Source organism: Pangasianodon hypophthalmus, chromosome 26, assembly GCF_027358585.1.
Source record: "Pangasianodon hypophthalmus isolate fPanHyp1 chromosome 26, fPanHyp1.pri, whole genome shotgun sequence".
Taxonomy (NCBI): domain Eukaryota; kingdom Metazoa; phylum Chordata; class Actinopteri; order Siluriformes; family Pangasiidae; genus Pangasianodon; species Pangasianodon hypophthalmus.
In genome coordinates this window covers 13,060,964-13,085,740 of record NC_069735.1, presented here as the reverse complement: position 1 = coordinate 13,085,740, position 24,777 = coordinate 13,060,964, and the positions used below count along the sequence as shown (strand labels likewise).

The following is a 24,777-nucleotide window of genomic DNA, read 5'->3' as shown; positions in this document are numbered from 1 at the left end:
CATGTAGTCAAAGCACATGAATTGTGCCCTCCTGCAACCCACTGGGGTTTAAATGCATTTTGAAAACCAGGGTTCACCCAGACATTTCTGTTGGGGCTTACAGTGGCTCTGGTTACTAAACAAATCTACTCTACAGTGCAGTAAATTGTGTATGTCTGTCTGGCCGATTTCAATATCAAGCAGGTTAAAAAGTTGATCTAGCTGTGATTATCCTTTAAAAGCGTGGGCATATTTTCAGAAGATCTGGTTCTGTCGTTCTTAAATATGACCTGATATGTAATTCTGGATATACAATAAGCCATATATACTGTACATATAGGATATTATTCAAACCAAAAAGTTTTTAGAAGGTTGCAGGCATAAACTATAGATATTGCTAATGTACTAAATAGAAAGCAAAATTTCACTTTGGCTTAATAAAAAGCAATCCTTGTTTTTACAAATACTTGTTTTCCATACAAAGCAGCTAACTCCAAGGTTGCCAGGTCTGCCTAGCCCAAACACTAGCCCAATACCATAAACCTACGTTCCAACTATCCAACTCAGCTACTATTGCAAATGCAAGGTAAAGTTCACAAAGTAACATCACTTAAGTCTCCATTAATTCTCAATTGTGATTGGTCAGAAGGTGTTGATTAATTTACTATAACAGCAGCTCTGACAGTCTAATCACACATTTATTGTAATGTACTTGTTATAATACGTTATCATTTCTTTTATGGTTATACAAGTTGTACAGTCACTCTATACAAATGGATTAAAAAAAAATCACTGATATTGTGCAAGCTTTTATTTATATATTTATTTATTGTGAATAGTCTCCAGGGTCAGCACTTTCTAACAGTTAGAGGTAAAGCTATAACTTCAAGTTTTCTCCCATGGGACAGTCTTCAGTACTGCGGGCTGTTTGGTTTCTCTGTAACATGTTACAGTTGTTGAGTATTTTCCTGTTACAGCATGCCCTGTCTTCTATTTGTCATAAATATAGAATAGCTAATGCTTCAGCCTGTTTACTGACATACAACGTAATACACTCATAACGTACGAGTAGCCTTCGTTTGCCTCTACTATAGTCATATATTAGCTCTGCATGCAAAACAACTCACAAATTGTGTACAAAAATAACACTGAGAAGAAGCTCAAGAGTAGGTATTTTTGTGCAAAAACAACAAAGACCTCATAGGATATGGCTTTGACTGGTACAAGTCAGACAAAATATATACACCTTCATGACCTCCATTAGCAACCAGCCTATTTGCAAAGGTAAATATTTACACAAATAATTGTATGTCACGTCTTCAATCACCACATCGCCAGTAATAATTAGCAAACAACCTCCATTGTAGTGGGTTGGGATAGAAAAACTAGACTGCACTCACTGAATGTTTACACTGAATGTTTGCATTTGGTAGACGCTTTTATCCCAGGGAACCAGCTTTATTCAAAAATGTAAAGGTGGCTCTTCTGTGGTAGTTCTGGGACTTGAACTCACAACCTTTCTATAGAACATTACATTTTGGCTACTACTATCCTATCTACTACTGCTGTCTGAATGCTGACTGTCCAAGAGCTGACCCATGCAAAGGAGCGAGCTGTTAATATTGCATCCAGAAAACACATTTATAGGACACCAATTGTGGCAGGAGTTACGAATGAACAGATTCCCATCGTCAAAACACACAGGTTAGTGTTCATGCTTCGACGAGCAATAAAAGAAAGGGGGAAACAATACAAAAGAATTTCTCTGAGGAGGTAAAGAGAAAAGGCATGCAGACTTTTCAGTGGAACAACTTGTTACTTTGCAGCACCAGGGGAAGGGACTGTCTTTTAGACTGCTAAAGCTATATATAAGTATATAAATTTATATTGTTAATTTTGTTCTCACAGGCGAACCTGGCCTTTATTTATATATATATATGTATATATATATATATATATATATATATATATATATATATATATATATATATATATATATATATATGTATGTATGTATATATGTTTTTATTTATATGTATATGTTATACAGTCCTCCGACTCCGTGCTAAGTATGTCCAAAATGAAAAAAAAAAGAAAAGAAAAGAAAAAAAAAAAAACAAGGAAAAGCCGAAAGATGCATATACGCACCTCCGGTGTGGGAAATCAGGGAAACCCAAATAAAAAAAAAAATACGGAGTTTCGTTCTCATGCATATGTATCAGGCTTCATGGAGTCGAATTTGTTTTTGTTTTTTTTTTGTTTTGTTTTAAAAAAGGGGAAAAAGACAGAAAAAATACCTTTGTCTTCGCCACCCTCATTATTGGTGAAATCAGCGCGTTGATTGTAAGTGTTGGCTCCTACTGTCGACAACAGGAGAAAAATAACACAGGGGATAAATGGGGAACAGACTTTTAAGAACAGCACGTTTTTTTTTTCCGTTTTGTTTTTATAAAAATTGCCCAAAATACAATTAAAAAATCGTTTACCGATTTGGTTCCAACTGATAAGAAATCAAGTGGATAGTCCAACATCGATATCCTAAGCTTCAGTGGATAATCTCACAAGGATACTGTAGATTTGTACCTGCTGTTGTAATCATAAAGACTATCTTATGCTCATCCCTGGACTCTTATTCACACGCTTTCAGCATATGTAGTACTGTGTGCCTTTATAGTATACAATTGTAGAAGAGAAAAGATCCATAATCTGATTCTCTGATGTCACCCAGAAGAGGATGAGTTCCCTTTTCCTCTCAAGGTTTCTACCTCATGTCATCTCAGGGAGTTTTTCCTTGCCACTGCTGACTCTGGCTTGCTCATTAAGGATGTAAATCTAAATCTGGATTTCGCTAAAGCTTCTTTGTAACAAAGTCTATTGTTAAAAATGCTACGCAAATAAAATTACATTGAACTGAGGTATGTATTAATACAAACCAGTATCTCAGAATATAGTCATTAACTTTAAAGTTGGGTTACTACAGAAGCTCTAAAGTCCAACATGCCTGTCCTTAACTTTATTAATCATGGTCTTAAACAAAATAATCTTTTTGCATATATGAAGACTTTTTTTTCAGTCAAGAAAACAAGTTACAGATGGATAGTAAAGAAATGTTATCAATACTCATTCAAATGTTGAACCAGTGAATTATCTTTTGATCATCAAGACATTCCAAATGTGGACAACAACACAAGACAGCCATTTGGTTGATTAGCATCTTTGCTAGAGCCTTAATAAGATAAAGATCAGTGGAGCAAAACTCTCGGTGCTCTGTCCATGGAATAATTATATCTGGTTACCAGCTGATACCAAAAACAAGGGCCACAGCAATGCTACAAGACTTTAATAGCAAAAATGGCAGATCCTAGTCTCAGTGAGTGTTGATGCTACATTCAAATATCCCCAAATTGCTAAATGTCTAACACACAGGGCTGTCCAGTGAGACAGTGAGAGCCTGTGTTTAAAAAAAAAAAAAAAAAAGGTAAAGACGTAGTACAAATTTTACTTACTACAACATCTGTGACATTTCTAGCACCCTTGCTAAATGTTTAAAAAACCAACCTACCATCCTGTTAATACCAAATTACAGTTTTTGTCTTAGCCATGTCAACAATCCTTTTTTTTTTATTACCAGTGTGTCTTTCTGGCCTCACAGTAAAACTATTTAAACTATTACAGTATAAACTATTTAGCAACTAAGCTATCTAAACACAGTACTGTGCTAACATCAGCCAGCTAAGTGGCTAGATTAGCCCATGTTAATTCTTCAGAAACTATTTGACTTTAGTAGGTAACCAAGTTTGTTAACAGGCCAATATTAGTCTAACTAGATTTTAGTCTAAATACATCAGACAAAAAGTAGGCTAATTACTACATTACACAATGTAGTAATCTAGCTATTGCATTATGTGATTAAAACTAGAATCCAAATTTGCTAGCAACAAGTGTTAGCCTTGATTAGTGCCTATTGTTCAGTAACTCGTGGGAGGGAATTAATAATGGCTATATGCAAATAGCCATCTTTAAACTAACGTTGCTGCATGAGGTTTTAAAAACAGAACACATGACAAAGTACTCAGCTCTCGGCAGGATGGTTAGATGTAAAGGTATTAAGTAATCAAACAAACCACAGGTAAGCGTGGAGCATTTACGCAGGGGCTACACATCCACTGTTCGATAAAAACTATCGCAATTTGAGGTTTCAATGATCGCAAAAGGTCTACGATTTTGGGTTTGTCTTTAATGATTGTCTATATCACGGTATTGTTGAATTCTTGATTTAAATGGTTAGAAGGTGTTTCTGTTACACCATTTCAGTGGTGCCAGCTGCAAAGGCACTAATTTTAATACTTTATCATTTCTATAGCCACAATCTACACAGGTACTGGTATGCCAGACATTACACATAAACTGATTTTTAAAAAATGTGTATCATTTTTGATATGGCAAAGTCTTCTATACAACAGTGCAGGCAAATAAAAATTATGTGAAACTATTGAAGTTATAGAATGAAACGATATTCATAAGAAAGTATTATTACACAATATTTGCCTTCCATTTTTTTACATGATAGAAGCACATATGTCTAATTATAGACATTTTAATTACTGATTATTATTGAATGCGTTTAAATACTAGGAAAAAAATACAAAATGCAACTTCTAGAGGAATTTGGCAGCTCTAACATGCATCTGCAAAGCTCAAAAATAATCATTCTGAATTTCGTCATCTTAATCTTGCGATGACTCAGCCAACATCTGCATGAACAACAGAATAAGAGAGGAAGCGGTCACCATTTAATATTGCTTTCCCATCATTCCCTGCTGTTAGGATCTGGTAGGAGGATTATGGCATATGAGTCACTGAGAAGAACATTACTGATGACTCGTTCACTGTTCTCTAAACTCTGATTGTGTCTCTGATGGAGTTCGGCTGGTGGTGCATTTGGCCTAAAACATGTTCAGCGCTATTGACACCTCTGAGACAAACGAAATTAGCGTAGCATGCCAGAATGTGGCTGCAGACCATGACATCATCAGACGGGGAGAGAGATGACTCAGTAACGACGTCTGCACCATTATCGGTTATGTCGATATGCGTCAGAGAGGCGCAGCTTACTTTGCGCCATGAATGTATTGATCTAGGACAAATCGATTGGAGGTCACTATTTATTTATGCTGATAATTAAAGCAGGATGGCGGCATGCTACAGGGAAGCATCAGTCACAAGTTTATAATGATGCCTCAGTAGCGTCTGAGAGAGGAATTTCTGGAAATGGAGAAATTTATTAGCAGTACTCGCACTAAATGAATAGCAATCATCAAAACACACAGGAGTTACAGGAACTGCTACTTAAACACACAGACTGTATGGGTGTGTTTGGGTGTGTGTGTATGTGTGTTTGTGTTTGCATGCATGGTTGCATGGCTGCCCTTGTTTCCTGGCCTAGCTCGTGGACATTTCATTGCCATAGCTCACACGCCACTAGTTTTCTGTCAGAGACAGGATTCCACACACTCTTTCTCTTCTGCCTCGGTCATCTTATCGCTCCAACACATTCCCCTGCTTCAGGCTGTACATCTGTGTTTCCAGTCAATCCAAGAGCTCTTGGATATCTTAAACACCTAACTGGATTAACTCATCAAACTCAGTAAGGCTCTAAACAATCTAGACTTAAGAAAATTAATTCTATCTGCTTAATACACAGCAAAAACCATGTCTATGACATGTCTATGATCACCAAGAATTCAAATATAAACTAAATGGCCAAAAGTATGTGGAAACCTGACCATCACACCCATATGTAGTTCTAATTGTTGACACAAAGTTGGAAGCACACAATTGTCTAGAATGACTTCCCTTCACTGAAAACCTGTTCCAGAATGACAGTGCCTCTATGCACAAAGCGAGATCCATAAAGACATGGTTTGCCAAAGTTGTTGTGTAAGAACTCGAGTGGCCTGCACAGAGCCCTGACCTCAACCCCACTAAACTCCTTTGGGATTAACTGGCAAATTGCTGTGGTATAAGAGGAATAAATCACTTTGGGATGTGCTGTTATAGGAAAACTGCATCCCAGGCCTCCTCACCCAACAACAGTACCCAGCCTCAATAATGCTCCTGTGGTTGAATGGACAAAAATCCCCACAGCCACGCTCCAAAATCTAGTGGAAAGCCTTCAGAAGAGTGGAGTCTGTTATAGCAGCAAAGTGGTGACCAACTCCATATTAATGCCCTTGGTTATGGAATGGGATGTTCAACAAGCACATGTGGGTGTGATGGTTAGGAGTCCGCATACTTCTAGCCATAGAGTGTATATTTGTATGAGCAATAATAAACCTTTCAGAAAACAATAAGTGCTCACTTCACCCTGAATACTACAGATTTTCCAGCCTTGCTTCATATAGGAGGCAATTGTGACGGCAGAGTGACCAATTATTCCCATGATGTGCCCGATTAATTCCAGTGGTTCAGAGAAAATAGGACCAAATATGGGGTTTGATTACATTCTATTATTATTATTATTTTCTTATAACAGCACATCCCCAAGTGTTTTATTCCTCTTCCACACTAATTTGCCACTGATTACATTTTGTATTTATTTAAAAACATCATACATTTTATTCATTTATAGTTACATTTTATGTTGTTGAACATTGGTCCTTCCATAAATGTTAAATGAATATCTTGTTAAAGAAAGCTTCACCATATTCACCATAATTATTATACTTTTTTTTTTTTTTTGTTAAATAATTTTTTAAAATCTATTTATTCTTATGTAAGATTACATGTATTTGGCATGCAAGTCCCAGTGTAAACTGTTACTATAGAAATGATAATGTATTAGAACAAGCGCATTAATATAAATCTTGCAGTTAGAACTATTGTCAGAGCTGCTGTCATAGAAGATTAATCAACACTTTCTGGCCAATCAGAAGGGAGAATTCAACAGTGCTGAGGTTTTCAAAAAAAGTGTATTTGTACACTTGAACACATATGAAGGGGTTTATGATTGCATGATGTTGAAAAAATAAACCTATGCATTTATAAATTCAGAATATACATTTATAATTATAAATTCGAGACTATAAATTTAAAACCAGACAAGTTGATAACTAACTATAACAGATCAGCGATTAGAAAGTTTTACTCCGCTTTGAGAGACCAAACTAATTACACTAATTTCCTCATCAAAATCATCAACTTGTACACTAGATCCCTTACCTACCTCTTCAAAAAATAATCAATTCTTCTCTTAGCTTTGGCTATGTACGTAAATCTTTTAAACTAGTAGTTATAAAAACCCTGATTAAATAAACCTGACCTCGGCCTATAGTTGGACCTCCCCTTTATCTCCAAGATTCTAGAAAAGGCTGTAGCATAGCAGTTATGCTCATACCTACATAAAAATAACATTCATGAATCTGTCAGGATTTAGGCCTCATCATAGCACAACGACAGCACTGGTCAATGTGGGAAATGACCTACTACTGGCCTATGATCAGGGTTGTGTCTCCTGCTTGACCTTAGAGCAGCTTTTGATACCATTAATCATGCTATTCTCCTTGATAGACTAGAAAATGTTGTTGGTGTTAAGGGAACGGCCCTCTCCTGGCTCAGGTCTTATCTGACTGATCGTTATCAGTTTGTAGATATAATTTCTTCCATCTCAGAAATATTGATAAGATAAAAATATAAGGTCACTACCCAATGCAGAAAAACTTATGCATGCTTTTGTTACCTCTAGGTTGGATTATTGTAATCCTTACTGTCTGGATGTTACAGTAGGTGCACAAACAAGCTAGTTAGTCCAGTTAGTCCAGAATGCTGCAGCCAGAGTTCTTACTAGAACCAGAAGATATGACCACATCACCCTTATCTTATCCACCCTGCATTGGCTCCCAATCAAATTTCGCATTGATTATAAACTACTAATATTGACCTATAAAGCACTGAATGGTCTCGCACTGCAGTACCTACTTCAATCAAAAGGTGCAGGCTACTTGTTGGTACCTCGAATAGTGAAGGCTACAGCAGGAGGCAGAACTTTCTCTTACAAAGCCCCACAGTTATGAAACAACCTTCCAATTAGTGTTCCGGACTCAGACACAGTTTCAGTGTTTAAGTCTAGGCTGAAAATGTATTTGTTTAGTCAAGCCTTTTGTGAATAGTTTTTAGGACTACAATTGCTACAAAAGAGACATGTATAAACTATAATGAACTTTCATGGTTACACAATTGCACTTTCTGACCATATACTATGCAGTTTAGAATTATTTATAATCACACTATCCAGTGTCACCCACGTGAGGATGAGTTCCCTTTTGAGTCTGGTTCCTCTCAAGGTTTCTTCCTCATCTCAGGGAGTTTTTCCTTGCCACCGTAGCCTCTGGCTTGCTCATTAGGGATAAATTCATACACTTACAATTTATATCCTGAATTTATATGTTTCTGTAAAGCTTACAATGTCCATTGTTAAAATTGCTATACAAATAAAATCAAATTGAATTGAAGTATTATGTTATTAGCATTTATAATAATTATTATTATTAGACTAGACTAAAAACTGAAACAAATAGCTGTTAAAATTTACACTGTCTCTGCCTAGGGTATAACATAACAGCCTAGTGAAACCTGTGCAAGAGTTTACTATTAAATATTACCACAGTAATCAATGCCCTCTCCTACACTCAGCAGTCTTTTTATTTTCATGGAGATCAAAGTATTGGCACTCCTGCCTTTGTATGGATCTCCATTACTGCTCAGTAAAAGTCATAGACAAGTCATTGATATTTTAACGAAATATCGAAAGCAATGTTTTCATTTTATTTCAAGCCAAAGAAACCACTTTTCAAATAGTATTTTACTAACTGATCAAATGGTTAAAACTATTTTCTCTCTTGTGACCTTCACTAGATAATAATAGACAAAACATAAATAAATAGAAATCAACACAGCTTCAGCATCAAATCAGTGATAATGACATGGCCACTAAACTGTAAGGGGGTTGTAATAATTACACATAATAGACATCTGAGTCTGTTCCATATGGGAATCACATACTGTTCCGTGACATCTAGCATTTCCATCCCATGGAGATTCTTCATACAAGCTCTGTTTCAGCATTTACACAAAGCGGCTATTATGCCATCGGAGGGGGGTTGTGTGGCGGTGCTTGCTGGAGGTAACAAGCAGTGATTTATCAGAACTGCTCTTTTCCTATTTCCCTCTCTGCTTCTGTGAATGGCTTGTTTTGAAAGACTGCACGATGGAGAGCGGACGCAGCGAATGCTCACAATTAAAGAGTGGAGAGAGCCCGCTGCGGCATTGTCTCCTCACCCAGAACACGCCCCGCCCACGCTCAGGCTTTCATTCTGATTAATTCCTGATGAAATAAAATGTCCCTCTGCTTTCACATTGCTCTCTGCATAAAGGATTATGTCCGGGTCCTTCACTTCTCTTCAGTGCCATTTCTAATGTAGACAAGGAAAAATGCACGAATGAACAAACAAATTGCAAAATAGCCTAGAGAGCATCATCAATCTGCAAGACAATAAGGCCATGATTCAGTAAAGGTGTACAAAAACATTGTGCAAACTTGATACTGTGCAAGCTGATTTACTAACAGGATCTGTGGAGGATTGTGTTTAGACTTTTTGTTTGCCTTAATGTGCAATATGTAAATTGGGATGTTACTATATAAAGGTGCAAAATACAGGGCACTATCAATGCAAATGGATTTTTTTTATTAATTTTTCACACCCACTGCCCTGTTCACACATTTGCATGCACAAATGAACACATCTGAAGCACATGCATTAATGTAGGGAGTTGGGAGAACTGTTTTAATGTTGAGCTGAATCTAAATTGTGTAAAATAATCAGAAAGTCTCTCAAATTATGACTTAATATTAACATAGTTGGTTAACAAAGTTGGTTTCATATTAAAATATTGCCCATATGTTAGCACAACCGATGACATCAGCATTTAATCAGAGCAGCTGGCATTCTTATGTACCTCATTAACATAATACATGCTAATATCTGAACTATTTAATTCATTTATTCACATCGTATCAAGTAATATTTTGGACCATATCACTACTGGCAAAACTTATTGCATACAAAAACCTAATTTACGTATTGTTTCCCCCGCCTCCAAGCTTGCATCGTGCAATTGTTCTTTGTAAATCACACACAGTATGGGGACTTTTTGTGTGTACAATTTATCCCATTGCACACACAAAGTCATAAATCAGGCTTTTTGTGCTCAGAGATAGCCAGCTCAGAGAACTGGAGCTTAACCCAGTTTACCATGCTAGCCCTGTACTCCAGCTTCTTTCTGAAAGCAGATGTTGCAACAACAGGCCATTCTGAATCTACATAAAGCTTCATTTCATCTAGAAGGACCAAGCTGTTTTGACAATACTTGGGATTTCAAAAGGGCAGTTTTGAGTGCTATGATCGGTGGGCCGACGGTGGGCTGATTTGGAACACTTTTTACTTCAAAGCATTAAAAGACTTGCTGCCATGTTTCCTGTAAGAGGGCCAGAGTTTAAACAAGACATTTTTTTTAATCCTGCTCACATAGTTTTTATGAACAAACTAGTAGCCTAATTTAAACCACCACAGCCCTGACTAGGCAGGTACTACGGATGAATAAGTGAATGCTGTAAATGTTAAGGAATGTGTTTTTGGTCCCACAAGCTTCATATCTGACCACTTGCTGATGCCTGCATTAACATTAAAAACTTCCAGGTTGTGGTACATTTTTTTGTTGCCTCCTGTGAGATCCTAGTCATGATACACACCTCTAGTTTTAACCAGATGCCCTGTGAACCTTCCTAGCAAGCATTCTAACATAAAACCAAACAGTGCCCCTCTTATTCATATCTGTATTTGTATCTCTTTAGAACACATTATCTGTTCATTCTGAATAATATATTTGTATTCAGTTGCATCTCTAATACAAGTGTCGATTTATAATAAGCTACAGGGTTTTGATGAGGCACTTGAATTTATTTTAACACTGTATAGAACCTTCCAGTGAATCAAGATGTACATAGACTCTCCAGTTTCTGAGTATGTCTTAGAACTACCTTTATTCAAACTTTCCCCATTATTTTAAAGTTATAGCTGAACCTTGCTGGAAAGACGCAACTGTAACACTATTGCAATTTTAAGAGCCTCACTGAAAGCCTCAGTGGCTGCAAAGGGCATAATAATATCACTGTGAATGCAATGACTTTATTTCCTGCAGCCTCACTGCACTGGTATATGGTGCATACTTATTTGCCCAGCCAGAATCAAAGTGGCAGCCCTCCAGTTGCTAGTCAGCAGTCCTAACCACTCAGCTATCTGCACCATCTTTGTTAGTAAGCGGTAGACCCCTAGCAGGAAGATATGCAGAGATTATTCCATGCCTGCTGAGTCATGCAGGCCTTTCACATAGTTCGAGAATCGAGTCCCTGACAGAAAATGCCTTATCAAGTTTCCCACCTACTTGATGTGACCATAACAATACATCATCAAGGTGGAAATGGCTGCATAATCTGTCAAAAGTTGAGTCATTGTATTAATGTGTGTTATTCATTTATATTCCTTGTCCCTTGTCCATTATCATTTATTTAATCAAGTTCAGCAGACATCTGCGCTGTGGGTTTCCAGTTAAAAGTCAAAGTTTAGCACTAAATATAATGAAATTAAAAACACCATACTGTGTGGAAGGAAATGTTTAGACTGCAGTTTTCTTTTACATTTGAACCAATGAGAAGATTATTATTATGATATTGTGGCATAGGCCACACCCAGATAAGCACCAAGCAAGTATCCACTTTTGAAAAGATACATTGCGATATTTGGTGTTTATGAGATCTCACTCTGACTGAGCTTCTCAACTGAAGAAAATCAATACTGTTAAGATCTCTTTTGAGAGCCTCAGCAGTCTGCACAACCAGCACCCTTGCCATTGAGCCAAATGCTTTGTGGGGTTTCTGAGGTTTGATTATTATTTTTTTTCCCTTCAGTATTCTGGTATCTATATCAACTTTCGGTACATTCTGAGAATTCTGCAGGATTCATTGCCATGGTGGTTCGAAAGGTGTTCAGAAATCAAATAACTACAGGGATGAATCTAAAAAACAATTCTCTTAAAACAGTTGAAACACCAAAAGTGACATACCATCCTCAGTGGGCACATAGATGTTCAGGTATAGACAGTCCTCGCTTTGGTCCTGCACGTAGGTTACCACTGTATCCAAGTTAGCAGTGAACCATACAGGTAACATATCATTGAGTAAAAAGCGGTCTTCCAGAAACTGGGGACACACCGGGGCGAACTGAGTGGCATTTCGGATACCCGGCCAAGACATGGGTGGCTCTGGAGGCTGAAACCTCCTCTCGCCTGTGGGCGGCAGAGCGTAGGGAATACCCAAGTACTGTTCCACAGGTCCCAAAATCTCATTGGGCAGTGATGTTTTTAAGCCTCTCAACTTGCCGTAGTTTGTAGTGACAACTGGATACTGTTGCCCCTGGGCCACTTCTAAGCAAGAACCTACCACTACTACAATCCAACAGATTCGGTGTAGATTGGCAAATGGCTGGATCATGGTTGTAGGTATCCATGTGGTTCCTCCTTGCCGTGACATGGTCCAGCTGAGGTTGGGGAGAACAAGGTATCTACGGTCCTATAATCCCACCTGAACAGATGAGGTGAAACCCCTGTCTCAGGCTATGATGGGCAGCTTATAGGCAAGACACCCTCCAATCACATCACCAACACTAGAACCCCCCATCCCAAGGAAACGGGTCTTGCTTGATGTGGTAGCTTTAAATCTGTCAAACAGCTACCCTTTGATAGAAACAAAAAAGGTAGCTCCGTCTTCTTTGCTGTCTTCCAGTGTAACTACTTTCCACTCTTCACTCCATCTTCAATGGTTTGCCTGCAGGACAAACAGTACAATCTGTTAAAATTCATGCTTCCTGACACTGACAAACACAGCATAGTTGAAAACCCTTAAGTTGCACTTCAAGTCACACCAGACAGTAAGCCTGCAAAGTATATGCACACTCAGCATAACAGTTCCAAGTCAGCTCACAATATCGTAGCTGAAACTGGGATTTACCATTTTGAAATCTGATTCTCATTGCAGATACCCACAGTTTGTAAGCAGTCTAGAAAACTGAGGATCGAATATCCACGTTAGATGTGGAATAGTTGCAACGTAACCATAAAACACAATCGATCTGTTTCACAGTTGCTACAACTGGGGCAATCAAAAAGGTTACTTATCTACCCTGAAAAGTCTAACTATGGCTAATTTATTCTCTATGGCTGAACAATTGGATGTCCAGTTTTTTTTTTTTTTAAGATGTCCATTTTTTTTCTTTCTTTCTTTCACTTCTGCAGTAATTTGAACATCCACCCATTGATATCCATTTGTCATCACTTTAATTAGAAGTTCACCAAGATCACTAATTACAGATTTATAACTAGGGATGCTTTCATCTTGGTTTAATGATGAAAAGCTATTAGTTTGCCACAATGCTTAGGCACTGCTTGAACTCTAAATCTTTAGACTGACAGCTCATCAGGAGATATAAATGTGGCTGTGTTAGAGGAAAAGAAGTATATACTGTATATATATGCTTGCAAAGAAATGCTGTGGAGTAAAGATGCCTTCAAAATACTGAAATTAAATGTTTCTACATTAAAAAAAAATACTATAAAAAGCAATACATAGTAATAAATGAAACAAGGTCAATATTTGGTGTGACCTTTTGCTTAAAAAATTAGTAGTCTCAGGTACAATTTGTGTAGATTTACATGGAAATTAGCTGGTAAATTTTACTGAGCATTTTGCAGAACCAGCCACAGTTCTTCTGGAGACTTTGACTGTTGCACTTGCTTCTTATTTCTGTGTGCAAAACCCAGTAGCCTTCATTTTTTTTTTTTTTTTGTCTGAATAGTGGTCTCTTACGTAATACACTGCTTTCTTTACTGACATACATTTAATTTTGTGCTGGAAAACTAATGTTTGGAAGTCTAAAATGTTTTCGCCAAAAGATGGTGGACACCTGAACACTTGCTGAACATTTGCACATCCCAGATTTAATCCCCTTTTAATGTTATAATAACCTCCACTCTTCCGGGAACGCTTTCCACTAGATTTTAGAGTGTGGCTGTGGGGATTTGCCCATTAAGCCACAAGAGGTCAGGCACCAATGTCAGACAAGGAAGTCTGGGGTGCAGGCGATGTTCCAATTCATCCCAACGGTGTTCAACTTGTTTGGACAATGTCAGTTCCTGTGTGCACAAAGCAAGGTCCATAAAGACATGGTTTGTCAAGGTTGGTGTGGAAGAACTTGAGAGGCCTGCACAGAGCCCAAAAAGACATGGCAAACCATTTCTTTATGCACTTCATTCTGTGCACAGAGGCATTGTCATGTCGGAACAGGTTTGGGCCCTTTAGTTCCAGTGAAGGGAAACTGTAACGCTACAGCATAAAATGTGTGTGATGATCAGGTTTTTACAAATTTTTAGACCATATAGTGTATATAAAATGCAAAATCTGTCAGCTTTTGGAATGGATTCAGACCTGCCAACCTTTATGCATTTTTTGTTTGTTTGTTTGTTTGTTTGTTTTTTTGTAGGAACTCTGCATTTTTACTTTGTACATTGCTACAAGTTATCACTCATGATTTTGAACTCTCCGATATTAACAGTAACCACCAGGTGTTTGGGGGAAAAGCTCCTGCTTGTTAGTTAAGATCTAGATACTATTCGCAAAAAAAAAAATTAAAATTCTTATTAATTAGTGTATGAACAAACTTTTTCCTTGAACAGGAAGAAAGGAAGTGTGCACGTAAACCCACCCAGCAAGGTTAGCATGTCTGTGGTTTCAAGGCATATTAATTGCATGAATTGATCACGCACATTTGGTTCACGTTATTGGATTGGATTTATAGTGGGAGGGGGTATGTGGGCTTTTGTTTGGCAGCCTTAATGATTTAGTCCTACAATAAAAATGGAAGCCATTTTCCTAACAAGAAAGACTGTTCTGAGTCTGATGTGCCCTACATGTCTGATCCAAGACTAGATTCCAATGCCTGAATACTAGCCTTAGTTATAACATTGGAAACCAGAAAGGTGACCACACATCAGTGCGTTTACAATTATCTGCTGCACCATATCTAAAGCATATGCTGATTTACCAAGAAAGCAAAAATGTGGAATGAAGTTAACTGCAGTGCTACATCTTGCAGAGCAATCTGAACAGATGGAAGATAATAGTTCTCATGAGAAGTTGAGTGCTCAAGCAAAGCAAGGCAGCTATAATACACTAACTGAGATCTTCACATTAAATTAAACTCGTCATGGGAAATACCATCTCAAAATGTTTTACTATACTACATCATACCAATGGTCACTAGAGGAAGCATAAACATTGCTACCTCAGATGTCTAGCATTAAAAGAGTGTAGAAACAAGACGACATGCAGGAAGCATCTGCTTTGACAATATTTGCTGTGTTCTCTAAAGATTGGATATTTATGACAGTGCTTCAAATGGAGTTTGACCACTTTTAAACAATAGTTTTTACCAGATATCACCGTTTTGTATATTTTGTCTTCAGTATTGTTATTTAGTCTAAACTGGTTCCATTAACTCTGGTTCAAAGAAACTGGAGGAAGAAAGTGATTTCTGCAAAATATTTTAGTATTACAATTTTTCTGGTATCCTTTTGGTCTTTCTGTCCTCATGAATACTATGAATATTATCATGGGTTGAAATTTCAGGACCTTTCTCAAGCTCGGCTTCTATCCAGGGAGATGGGCCACACTGTTCAGCCCGTAATTTCATTTCCAATGCAGTAAGGAAATGGGGGGAAAAAAACAGTGTAAAAATATTTCCATCACGTTTTTCACCAAGTCTAGGGCCATCCAGCATCTACAGAATAATCAATAAGCTTTGAACTAGCATTGGAAGGAGTATTCCAGGTAAAGACTGGTTTATTTGCACCTGTCTGGCACAGCGAGTTAAAAATTCATGGAAGTAGATCATAGATTTTAACTACTGGTCTGTAGAGAAGCTGGGTCAAGAAGAAAAGGTAAGCCAAAGAAACTAAGACAGCTAATAATGTTTGAGAGTTTTTTTTGTATATTATGCATCAACCAATTGTTATAATAGACATCACAAAAGACATTTCAAACACTGCAGATTTCAAACAAAGTTATGAAAGGTCAGCAAAAGAAAAATGCAAATGAAGCTGTGCTTCCATTATTTACAGTCCTGCAAAATTCAAGAAAATCTCCATCTGTCCGAAGAGTGCATGATTACGTTTATGTTTAGATATATGAAGCTATAGAGCTGAAAGATAATTTAGGCTCTTTATGTCATCACTTATTTGAAAAACCTGTTTCCTTCATTCTTTTACACATTTCTTCTTTATAGCTAGGCCATCGATTCCACCTCAGCCAAGCATAAACCCATTTTTTGAAATATTTACATTGTATATTTTATTTTGGCCTTTTGGGTTTTTTATTCACGTCTTTTAAATTTGCATAAAAGAACTGGATGGAAAACCTCATATTAGTTCATTAAAATTATTAATAAAATGATGAACAGATGCTCAATAGATGCTCCTTAGCTGATGCGTAATTTCAAAAACCTTAGCAATTATAAATGCCAGCAAATGTAGAGATTTTAGCAGTACATCAATAAAGGCCATTAAAACCATCTAACAGAATACTTGCCTTAACCTGCACTTCGTATGGAAATTCACAGCTGGGACAGCTGCTGTTTGGAAATTATTTGTCAATCGTTTAAGCCTCAGGATGCTAGGTTCCAAGTAGTGTGCCACTTTTTGAGGGTCAAATATTTAGATATCTAGTTAAAGCTATGAGTGTATGTGTGTGTTCTGGGGTCTGGATGTCTGGATCCTGTCACTGGCAGCCTCGAAGGCCTGCTTCAGTGCCTCATTTATCCTTGAATGAAACGAGCCTGTGATATCAGAGAGAAGCCTCAGATGTGACACCCTTTACCCTCATTTAAACCTCACATCCAAAAGCCTGGGAGAGGGTGAAAATAGCTAGAAGATAGCATTCACTGTGTGTGTGTGTATGAGTGTGTGATAACTCATACGAATTTCAATGAAGGTACAGGGCTTTTCATTTGCATTTTAATTATTCTAAAAGATCTGGTAGAAGGCTGAGGGGCAGGGGTCCGATCAAGTGTCGAGTGAGACAGCCACATGCTAGGGCTGAAGCTATTTTCCAGCTGGACCAGTAAGGAGAAAGAGAAAGAAGGAACCAAAGCTGCCGTTGACCTTTGAGTGAACTTTAAAGAAGAGAAGTGACAGTTCCACTGCCCTAAACGTACCCACTATCACCTATTCAACATGGCCAGCTCGATATTTTTCTTCCTGAGCAGAGTTCCCTCTGCATCGTTCTAGCGACTGAGAGAATGAGGACAGGGACCCCAGAGAGATGTGAGTGAATAGAGAGGAGGACTTATTCGAAGGTGACGGTTGTGTTGTGTTGCTGGCGATCCAGACCGAGAGAGAGAGATGGAGAGATGAAGAGAGAGAGAGAGAGAGAGAGAGATGGAGATCCAGCACCTTTCAACTGCTGCGATATGGATCAGAAATAAATATCGACGCTTACAGAAGGAAGGCTGTGGTGATAAAGAATCGGAATACATTTAAGAGTCACACACTAGAAGACAGGTCCCTGTGCGCTTGTTTAAAGAAATTGCACAGCCGTAGGCCAAACTGATTGGAAATCAATAGGTCTCAATCGCCTTCTTGTAAAGATAGATTTCTTCAGGCATGTAATGAGCCGTTTTCAGGATCCGCATGTGTGAGCGGATTCTCGTCACCGTGCAGATAAGACTTTATCTAGGGGCGAAATGACAAGTCAGGGAGTCACTCATGGAATCTAATCAACTCACCAGAATAACACATTACTAAAATGTCAGGTTGGAGGTCATGTCATTACATTTCACTCATCCAGTGATATGGCACACCAACACCACTAGCCTACAATGTCATTTAAATGACGCTTCATGCATAATCATGAGTCAGACAACATGGAAGACGCGCTGGAAGACATGCAAGGTTAACGCGCATGCGCGGTTCTAGACGGATGCCCGGTTCGCACCTTGCTGCTTATGCAGATGTCCACAGTACCACCTTGCGGCTTAGTGCGGGACTGTGTGTGTGTGTGTGTGTGTGTGGGTGTGTGTGTGTGTGGAGAAAGTGGTGAGGGTTAGACCAGACCCGACCGGACGCACTGCATCTTCAGAAGAGAGGAGAGACGAGAGCTGCGTTTTGTTGCGTTTTTAAAAACACACGTCACACTCCTGTCTCGAGCCGGAAGTGTGCGTGTTTTCTGGATTTTTCCAAACAAGCATGCATGCGTGGAGTTTTCCTTTGAGTTTCCATTAAAGATGCCACTGCTTTGTAGCTTCATTCCCCCATCCTGATCATCCTTCTACCCCACCGCCTGTAACCCCGGGCAATGACCCAGTCAGCTCGAGCTGGGCAGAAAATTATAACGTCACAATCCAAAATTTTAAAAAGTGCCACAGGTAAGTCATGGTGGTAAATTAAACCTGTGGATTTATTTTGTTCTCCAGCACTTTTTTTTAACCTCCTGTCAAAAATAAATAAATAAATAAATCAATAAAATGCAGTTTTGCTCAAACCAAAACCCCGTGCATCACACTATCAGTCGCGCGCGCGGGTGAAATAGTTCCAATGCACGAGCTGGTTTACTGAACTGCGAGATAGATTTAAAAGTCAAATCCACATCATAGAGTGTCATTACAGCATGCATGGCTGTGACAATCCTCAGTTTTACAAAACAGGTTTGCAAATGTTCACCGCTAAATACATACATACATACATACATACATAAATAAATGCTCGCGCGTGCAGCTCCTTTAGATGTGCATAGGGCAGAACTGGAATTTGCACGAGCACAAAACAAAACACAACCAACTATACATAAACACACACTCACTCTCACACACACACACACAGTCGCTGTGCTGTCTCTCACCTGTGCATTATCTGCATCACAGGACTCTCTCCAAGCTGCGCACCGACTTCATGGGATATGGCCAAACATGAACATGCAACAAACGAGAAAGCAAAGTCCCCAAAAATCCTTCGGTCCCCGCTTAAAAAAAAAACATCCAATCCAAAGAGTCCGATGAACAGAAGAACAGAAGAGACAGTGTGGCTGATCCGGGTTTATTAATGCAATGCGCTCGAGCATTTAAATGCAGAGATTCAGGTTGCTTCTACAGAGAAAGACGGAGAGATTAAAGGGAGAGACACCAAAGCTGGACCTCTCTCTCTCTCTCTCCCCCTCTCTCTCTCTCTCTCACTCTCGCGCTCTCTCAGTTGCCATTGGACTGCGCCGAGTGGAATTTACAAAGCCCACAGCCAATAGATTGCCGCATTCACTCCATCACCGTTAACCAGCTGCGAAATCCTTTTAAACTTCACCCAGAGCGCGCGACTCCGATTGGACTGAAACGCTCATGTTGCGCGTGCCAATGTTTTTTTTTTTTTTTTTCCTTCACAATCTGATGTACACGCATGACTCCTGAAGGGTCATGGATTCTTTTTTCTCATCCTCTGACTCTCCCATTACATGCATCACGTCCCTGATCTGCGCACTGCTGATTTCCGGAAGTTATTTTTAATTACTAGGCAGTGGGCTATCATTAGCGCGCGGCACGCACTTTCTTCACGTACAATGGGAATGTTTGGGTCTCGCGCGCGACGGTGCCGACGTGGTGGTGTGGTGACGTCGTGGAGCGCGCGGGGGAGAAAAAAGAAATAAATAAAATAAAGATCAAAAAGCATGCAGCGAGGCGCGCGCACCGACCCTCAGGGCCTCGGAAATGGATTCGGGATACAGCAATGGCCGAGGGTGACCTGTGCGAGATGAGGAGTGTGTATGAGGGAGAAAGAAAGAAAATGTATCCATCATTTACGTGTGTATCCATCATTCCCTGCTCGCGCGTTAGGAAAAAAAAGCCTATCATAAAGTGCACTCTCTCTCATCCTTCATTATTAGACACTGAAATGTGCTGTAGTGTGTTACAAAATCATCAACTCTGTACTTCACACTGCTTAACATACTTGATCGAGTCCAAATTACTATTAATACACACACACACACATATATATATATATATATATATATATATAAGAAGAGTGGCACTTTGGGTGGAATGAAGCAAAATATGATGTAAAGGAACTATTTCTTCATATATAGTGGACTTGTGCACAGCAGGGTCCAAAAGTCTGAGACCATATTGAAAATCTGTTTTTTTTTCCCATTTAAAATTGAAAATAAACAGGTTTTAGAATTTTGAATTATTTAACACAAAGAAAGTAAATGTTCAATATCTTGAATATTTCATAATCAAGATTCTGCACTATTTCTAGGTCCATATTTAAAAGTAAGCAAATCTGTGATATTGAGCATGTTAACTGATTTTGTACAAAAAGGCTGATTTTCCTCATGTCTAATCTTTTCTACTGAAGCATCTGTTCAGATGACACTCTGATGGATTTGATCTAAAATGCTTTCATATACACTTGTGGAGTCCATGCCAGCCCCAGTGCACACTGTCATTAAAGCAAAAAGTGGACATAGCAATTTCTAAGAAACTCTGAATTTAATGTAAATATTTCAAAGATTCTACTTTTCACTCAAGTTGATGCCAATAATACAGAGTGTCCCAGAAGTCTCTGTACATAAGGGACTATGTACACCAGCATCACGTCGGTTGTGCCTTCGTCAGTGGATGCTCGTGGACGTCCACTTCTCAGCTGGTCTGCAACAATTCCAGTCTTTTTGAGTTTGTTAATAAGTTTGGCAACAGTGTTGTGTGTGGTGTGCTTGCCATGTTTCCTGTTAAAGTTCATCGCAACCTTGTGACAGCTTCCCGATCCAGCCATGAGAATGATTTCAATACGTTCTTCTTTTATCAAAGGTATTCTTAAAGGTTATCAGGAAAATATATATATAATACAAACTAAGTTGAAAAATTTTGGAAGACATTTTGCTAAAAATGTTAATTTCTCCTATGTATGGAGACTTTTGGGACACCGTGTATAATCTGTAATGAAAATTATTGTATTAAATTAGAAAAAAATGCAAAATAGAAGCATTTTCACTAGTGCTCTCAGAATTTTGGACCCCACTGTATTTGGTTTTATTTCATCTATTTTCACATGTGGCATGTGGTTTCATTTCTCAGATATGATTTTTCTCACATGAATAATTCTTTTTCACACGTCACATGTGATCCCATATTATTCACACGATGTCTCGTCTTGTAACGTTCGGTGAGATGAGGCAGGACGTAATTGCGTAAACTCAGCATGGGCTCTACTTGACAGAAATCATCATCGTAGTGCATAGTGGAAGTGGGGGGGAGAGTGTGAGAGTGTAAGATTAGCATCCATAATGCTAATCTGAGCAAAAAAGCAGGAGTTAAAGCAAAGAGAAACTTGAAGCACAAAAAAAAAAAAATCAGGAACAAGAAAACTAAGGCTAGGCCTTAATGATATAAAGCATGAGAAGACTTTGCATGAAGCAAAAGCCCTTATTCGGATTGGATTAGTTTAGAAAGAGGACGTCTGTGATGATTTTTTTTAAACGTCTCCTCTGAGTTAAAACTCTTGCATCTGTACAGCAATAAAATAACCATAGGAGGAACAAGTTTCTTGTTGGTTGTATTTTCTATGAACCCATGTTGTCAGTTCCTTAAATATCTAATGTTAAATGCTGATGCATTATAACTGTAAATAAACAGCAGTTTGAATATAAACAATTAAATTATTTACAGTAGTAATTTATCAGCATTTAACAACTGAAATTTAAGGAACTGGCAGTGATACAACTAGACATTATTCATAGAAAACTGAAAGTTGATGATATTGTGCATGTGTGAATATAACATGATGCTTTATACTTGTAGCTGCCATTATAACAGCTCCTTTAATCAGCCCGAGGGATCTCACTTTTGACTGATACACGTGCTACCAAAATAAATACTGCAAACAGCAGCAGTCAAACATCTTTTTTCCCAACACGAGATGACATCTGCATAGAAAATCAGATATGTATGCTGAAGGGACTGAAATTATCAGACGACCGCTGAGTTTGGTGAAAAACAGTCGGTAATTCAGCCTGTATTTTTCTGAGGGGAGGACGGAGAAAATCACTGACATGGTCATTCTGGATGGAAATAAAATCACAGAGTAGCACCTGTGAAATTGGAAATTACTCCAGAACCACATGTACATTTAATCTGTCCGGATAGGGCTAAAGACACAACATGGTATAAATAAACAAAATAATCAGGGAGTAACACAAAACAGGTGAACACAATAGGAAACAGACCAATGACATAATAGGGGCGGAGACAAGACCACAACCAAAATAAAGCCACATGAACACAATGCAAAGGAGGTATCTGTGATGTGTTTACTTCAGTTCACATGTACAATTTCAGGGCATAACATGATGAAATGCACAACGATATCAATCACGTGAAAAATGTATTTGATTCTCTGTTTTTCTGGCATGTAATACAAGAAGCATCCGTTCATCTGTTCAACATTGCTGACCTACAAAATAAATGCGTGTGTGAGTAATCAGAGTAAATTTAATATCTGCTCACATTAGAGGTCGACAGGTGGTCTCTCTGGGGAAAAAAAGTTATATAAGCATTTTCAAATATTTCATTTCAGCATCTGCAAACCTACAAAGAAAAATTAATTGTCCTCAGACAATACTGCATATTAAAAAAAAATCAAAACATATACCCTGTTTTATCCAGTGTCATTTAATATGATTCTATTTCATGGTTCAGCAATAAAAAAAACTACATCAATTACAAGCAAAAGAAACTAACAAAATGTGCAACATTTCAATTCCATTTCTTTTCTCTTGGCGAATAGATTTGTGAAGCTTCAGAAATTATGCTCCTTTTTGGTCATGTGTTGCATTCAATTTTGATTATTTTTAAATTGCTTTATGATCTGTCATGTGCTGAGAAAATGCAGTTTTAGTGAAACTTGTTGTTTTAGTGCAACATGCAACCCTCACCCGAGATTAATTCCCAAAATTACGACAATGTTCACTCTTAGGAAAATAACTCTTCAGGAGTTCTTAAATGGTTTATTGAATAGTTAAGGGCTCTTAATAAAAAACAAAAACAAAAAAACAATAAAAAACAGATTTTACTTGAAACTCTTCAAGGGTTCTCCCAGAGTGGCATCCGAAAAGGCTTAGGGTAATGGATTAAATTTTTAACAGTTGAATAATGCGTATGAATAATACCAGATTCAATACCAGATTAAAAAAGGGGTTTGTTGATAATTAAGGAATTCTAGCTTTCTAAAGGAGTTATTCTTGGACCCCTCTCTGATTGGAAAACACTCTGTTGTATTGTTTTACACAGAACCTGTATGAGCTCTCCCAAAAGCACAAATGGAAGAATTCTACAAACCAAAAGGTTTTTGGTCTTTGAAGAAGGTTTTGGTCTTCAAACCAAAGGGTTTTTCAAGGGTTGGATAGTTGGATGGTTAGCAGTTTCTATCTTTCTAAAAGCGTTCTTCCTGGAACTCTCTCTGATTGGAAAACACTCTGTTGTATGGTTCCACAAGGTACCTTTAAGGGTTATCCTACAACACAAACTGAAGAACACTACACTCTTGGTTTTTCAAGTTCTGTTTGGATAGTTAAGGCTTTCCCCAGGAGGTCAAACCAAAGAAAAATATTCTTTCTAGATTTAACCTTTATAAAGGATGAAATGGTGTTAGATATCCATTTTTTTCTAAGGGTGTACCAGTACATTAGGCAGGTGAGCTAATGCGCAGCATTTTCTGCATTGCACTCTCTAATACCCTGTTCACCATTTCTAGGGAAATGAGCTGAAGTTTTGATTACAGCAAACCCACATCTTCACGTTCCCTCACCTCGATCCCTGCAGCGAGTCAAAGATCCTGGACTTCCACTTGCTCTCCTTCCCATCTCAGTTTGGCCTTCAGTTCCTGGCCTCTCACATCATCTCGACTGGAGACATAGTAGTGTTATGGACTGCTTCTTTGTTTTCACCCTTCTCTTAGATTGAAAAGTACACTATATGGGCAAAAGTTTGTGGAAACCTAACCATCACACCCACATGTGTGTTGAACATCCCATTCCAGATGTAGTCCATCTTTTCCATTATAAAAAATTCCACTCTTATAGGAAGAGATTTCTACTTTCTACTAGATTTTGGAGCGTGGCTGTGGGGATTTGCTCAATAAGCTACAAGAGCATTAGTGAGATCAGGCACCGTTGTTGGGTGAGGAGGTCTGGGGTGCAGTCGGCGTTCCAGTTCATCCCAAAGGTGTTCAGTGGGGTTGAGGTCAGGGCTCAGTGCAGGACACTCGAGTTCTTACACACCAACCTTGGCAAACCATTTCTTCATGCACCTCATTTTGGGCACAGGAGCACTGACATGCTGGAAAAGGTTTTGGAAAAGGGAAACTGCTACAGCATACAAAGGCATTCTATACAATTGTGTGCTTTCAGCTTTGTGGCAACAGATTGGGGAGGAACTACATATTGGTGTGATGGTCAGGTGTCCACATACTTTTGGACATATAGTGCATGAAACATTTTCCGAAATTTGTGATGATTTGTGTGTATACCAGTATATGTGTCACTGTGCATACTGGATTGTCAATAACAGTTGATGGATACACAATATGATACACATTTTC

The 24,777-nt window shown here is 38.3% G+C and overlaps 1 protein-coding gene across 3 annotated transcripts in view; it reads right to left on the bottom strand.

Annotated features, from left to right (window-relative positions):
* Window positions 1-19,509, bottom strand: part of nlgn4xa (neuroligin 4 X-linked a) — an 80,371-nt gene extending 60,862 nt beyond the window's left edge. The window contains exons 1-3 of one of the 3 annotated variants that reach the window (XM_026932267.3): window positions 19,037-19,509; window positions 12,157-12,916; window positions 2,277-2,339 (exon numbers count right to left, since the gene is read on the bottom strand). In XM_026932267.3, the coding sequence (XP_026788068.1) occupies window positions 2,277-2,339; window positions 12,157-12,622 (529 nt within the window). In that variant the 5' untranslated portion in view covers window positions 12,623-12,916; window positions 19,037-19,509. The remainder of the gene's footprint in view (window positions 1-2,276; window positions 2,340-12,156; window positions 12,917-19,036) is intronic. The other 2 variants (XM_026932268.3, XM_026932270.3) reach the window with 2 other exon arrangements.
* Window positions 19,510-24,777: the final 5,268 nt, after the last annotated feature.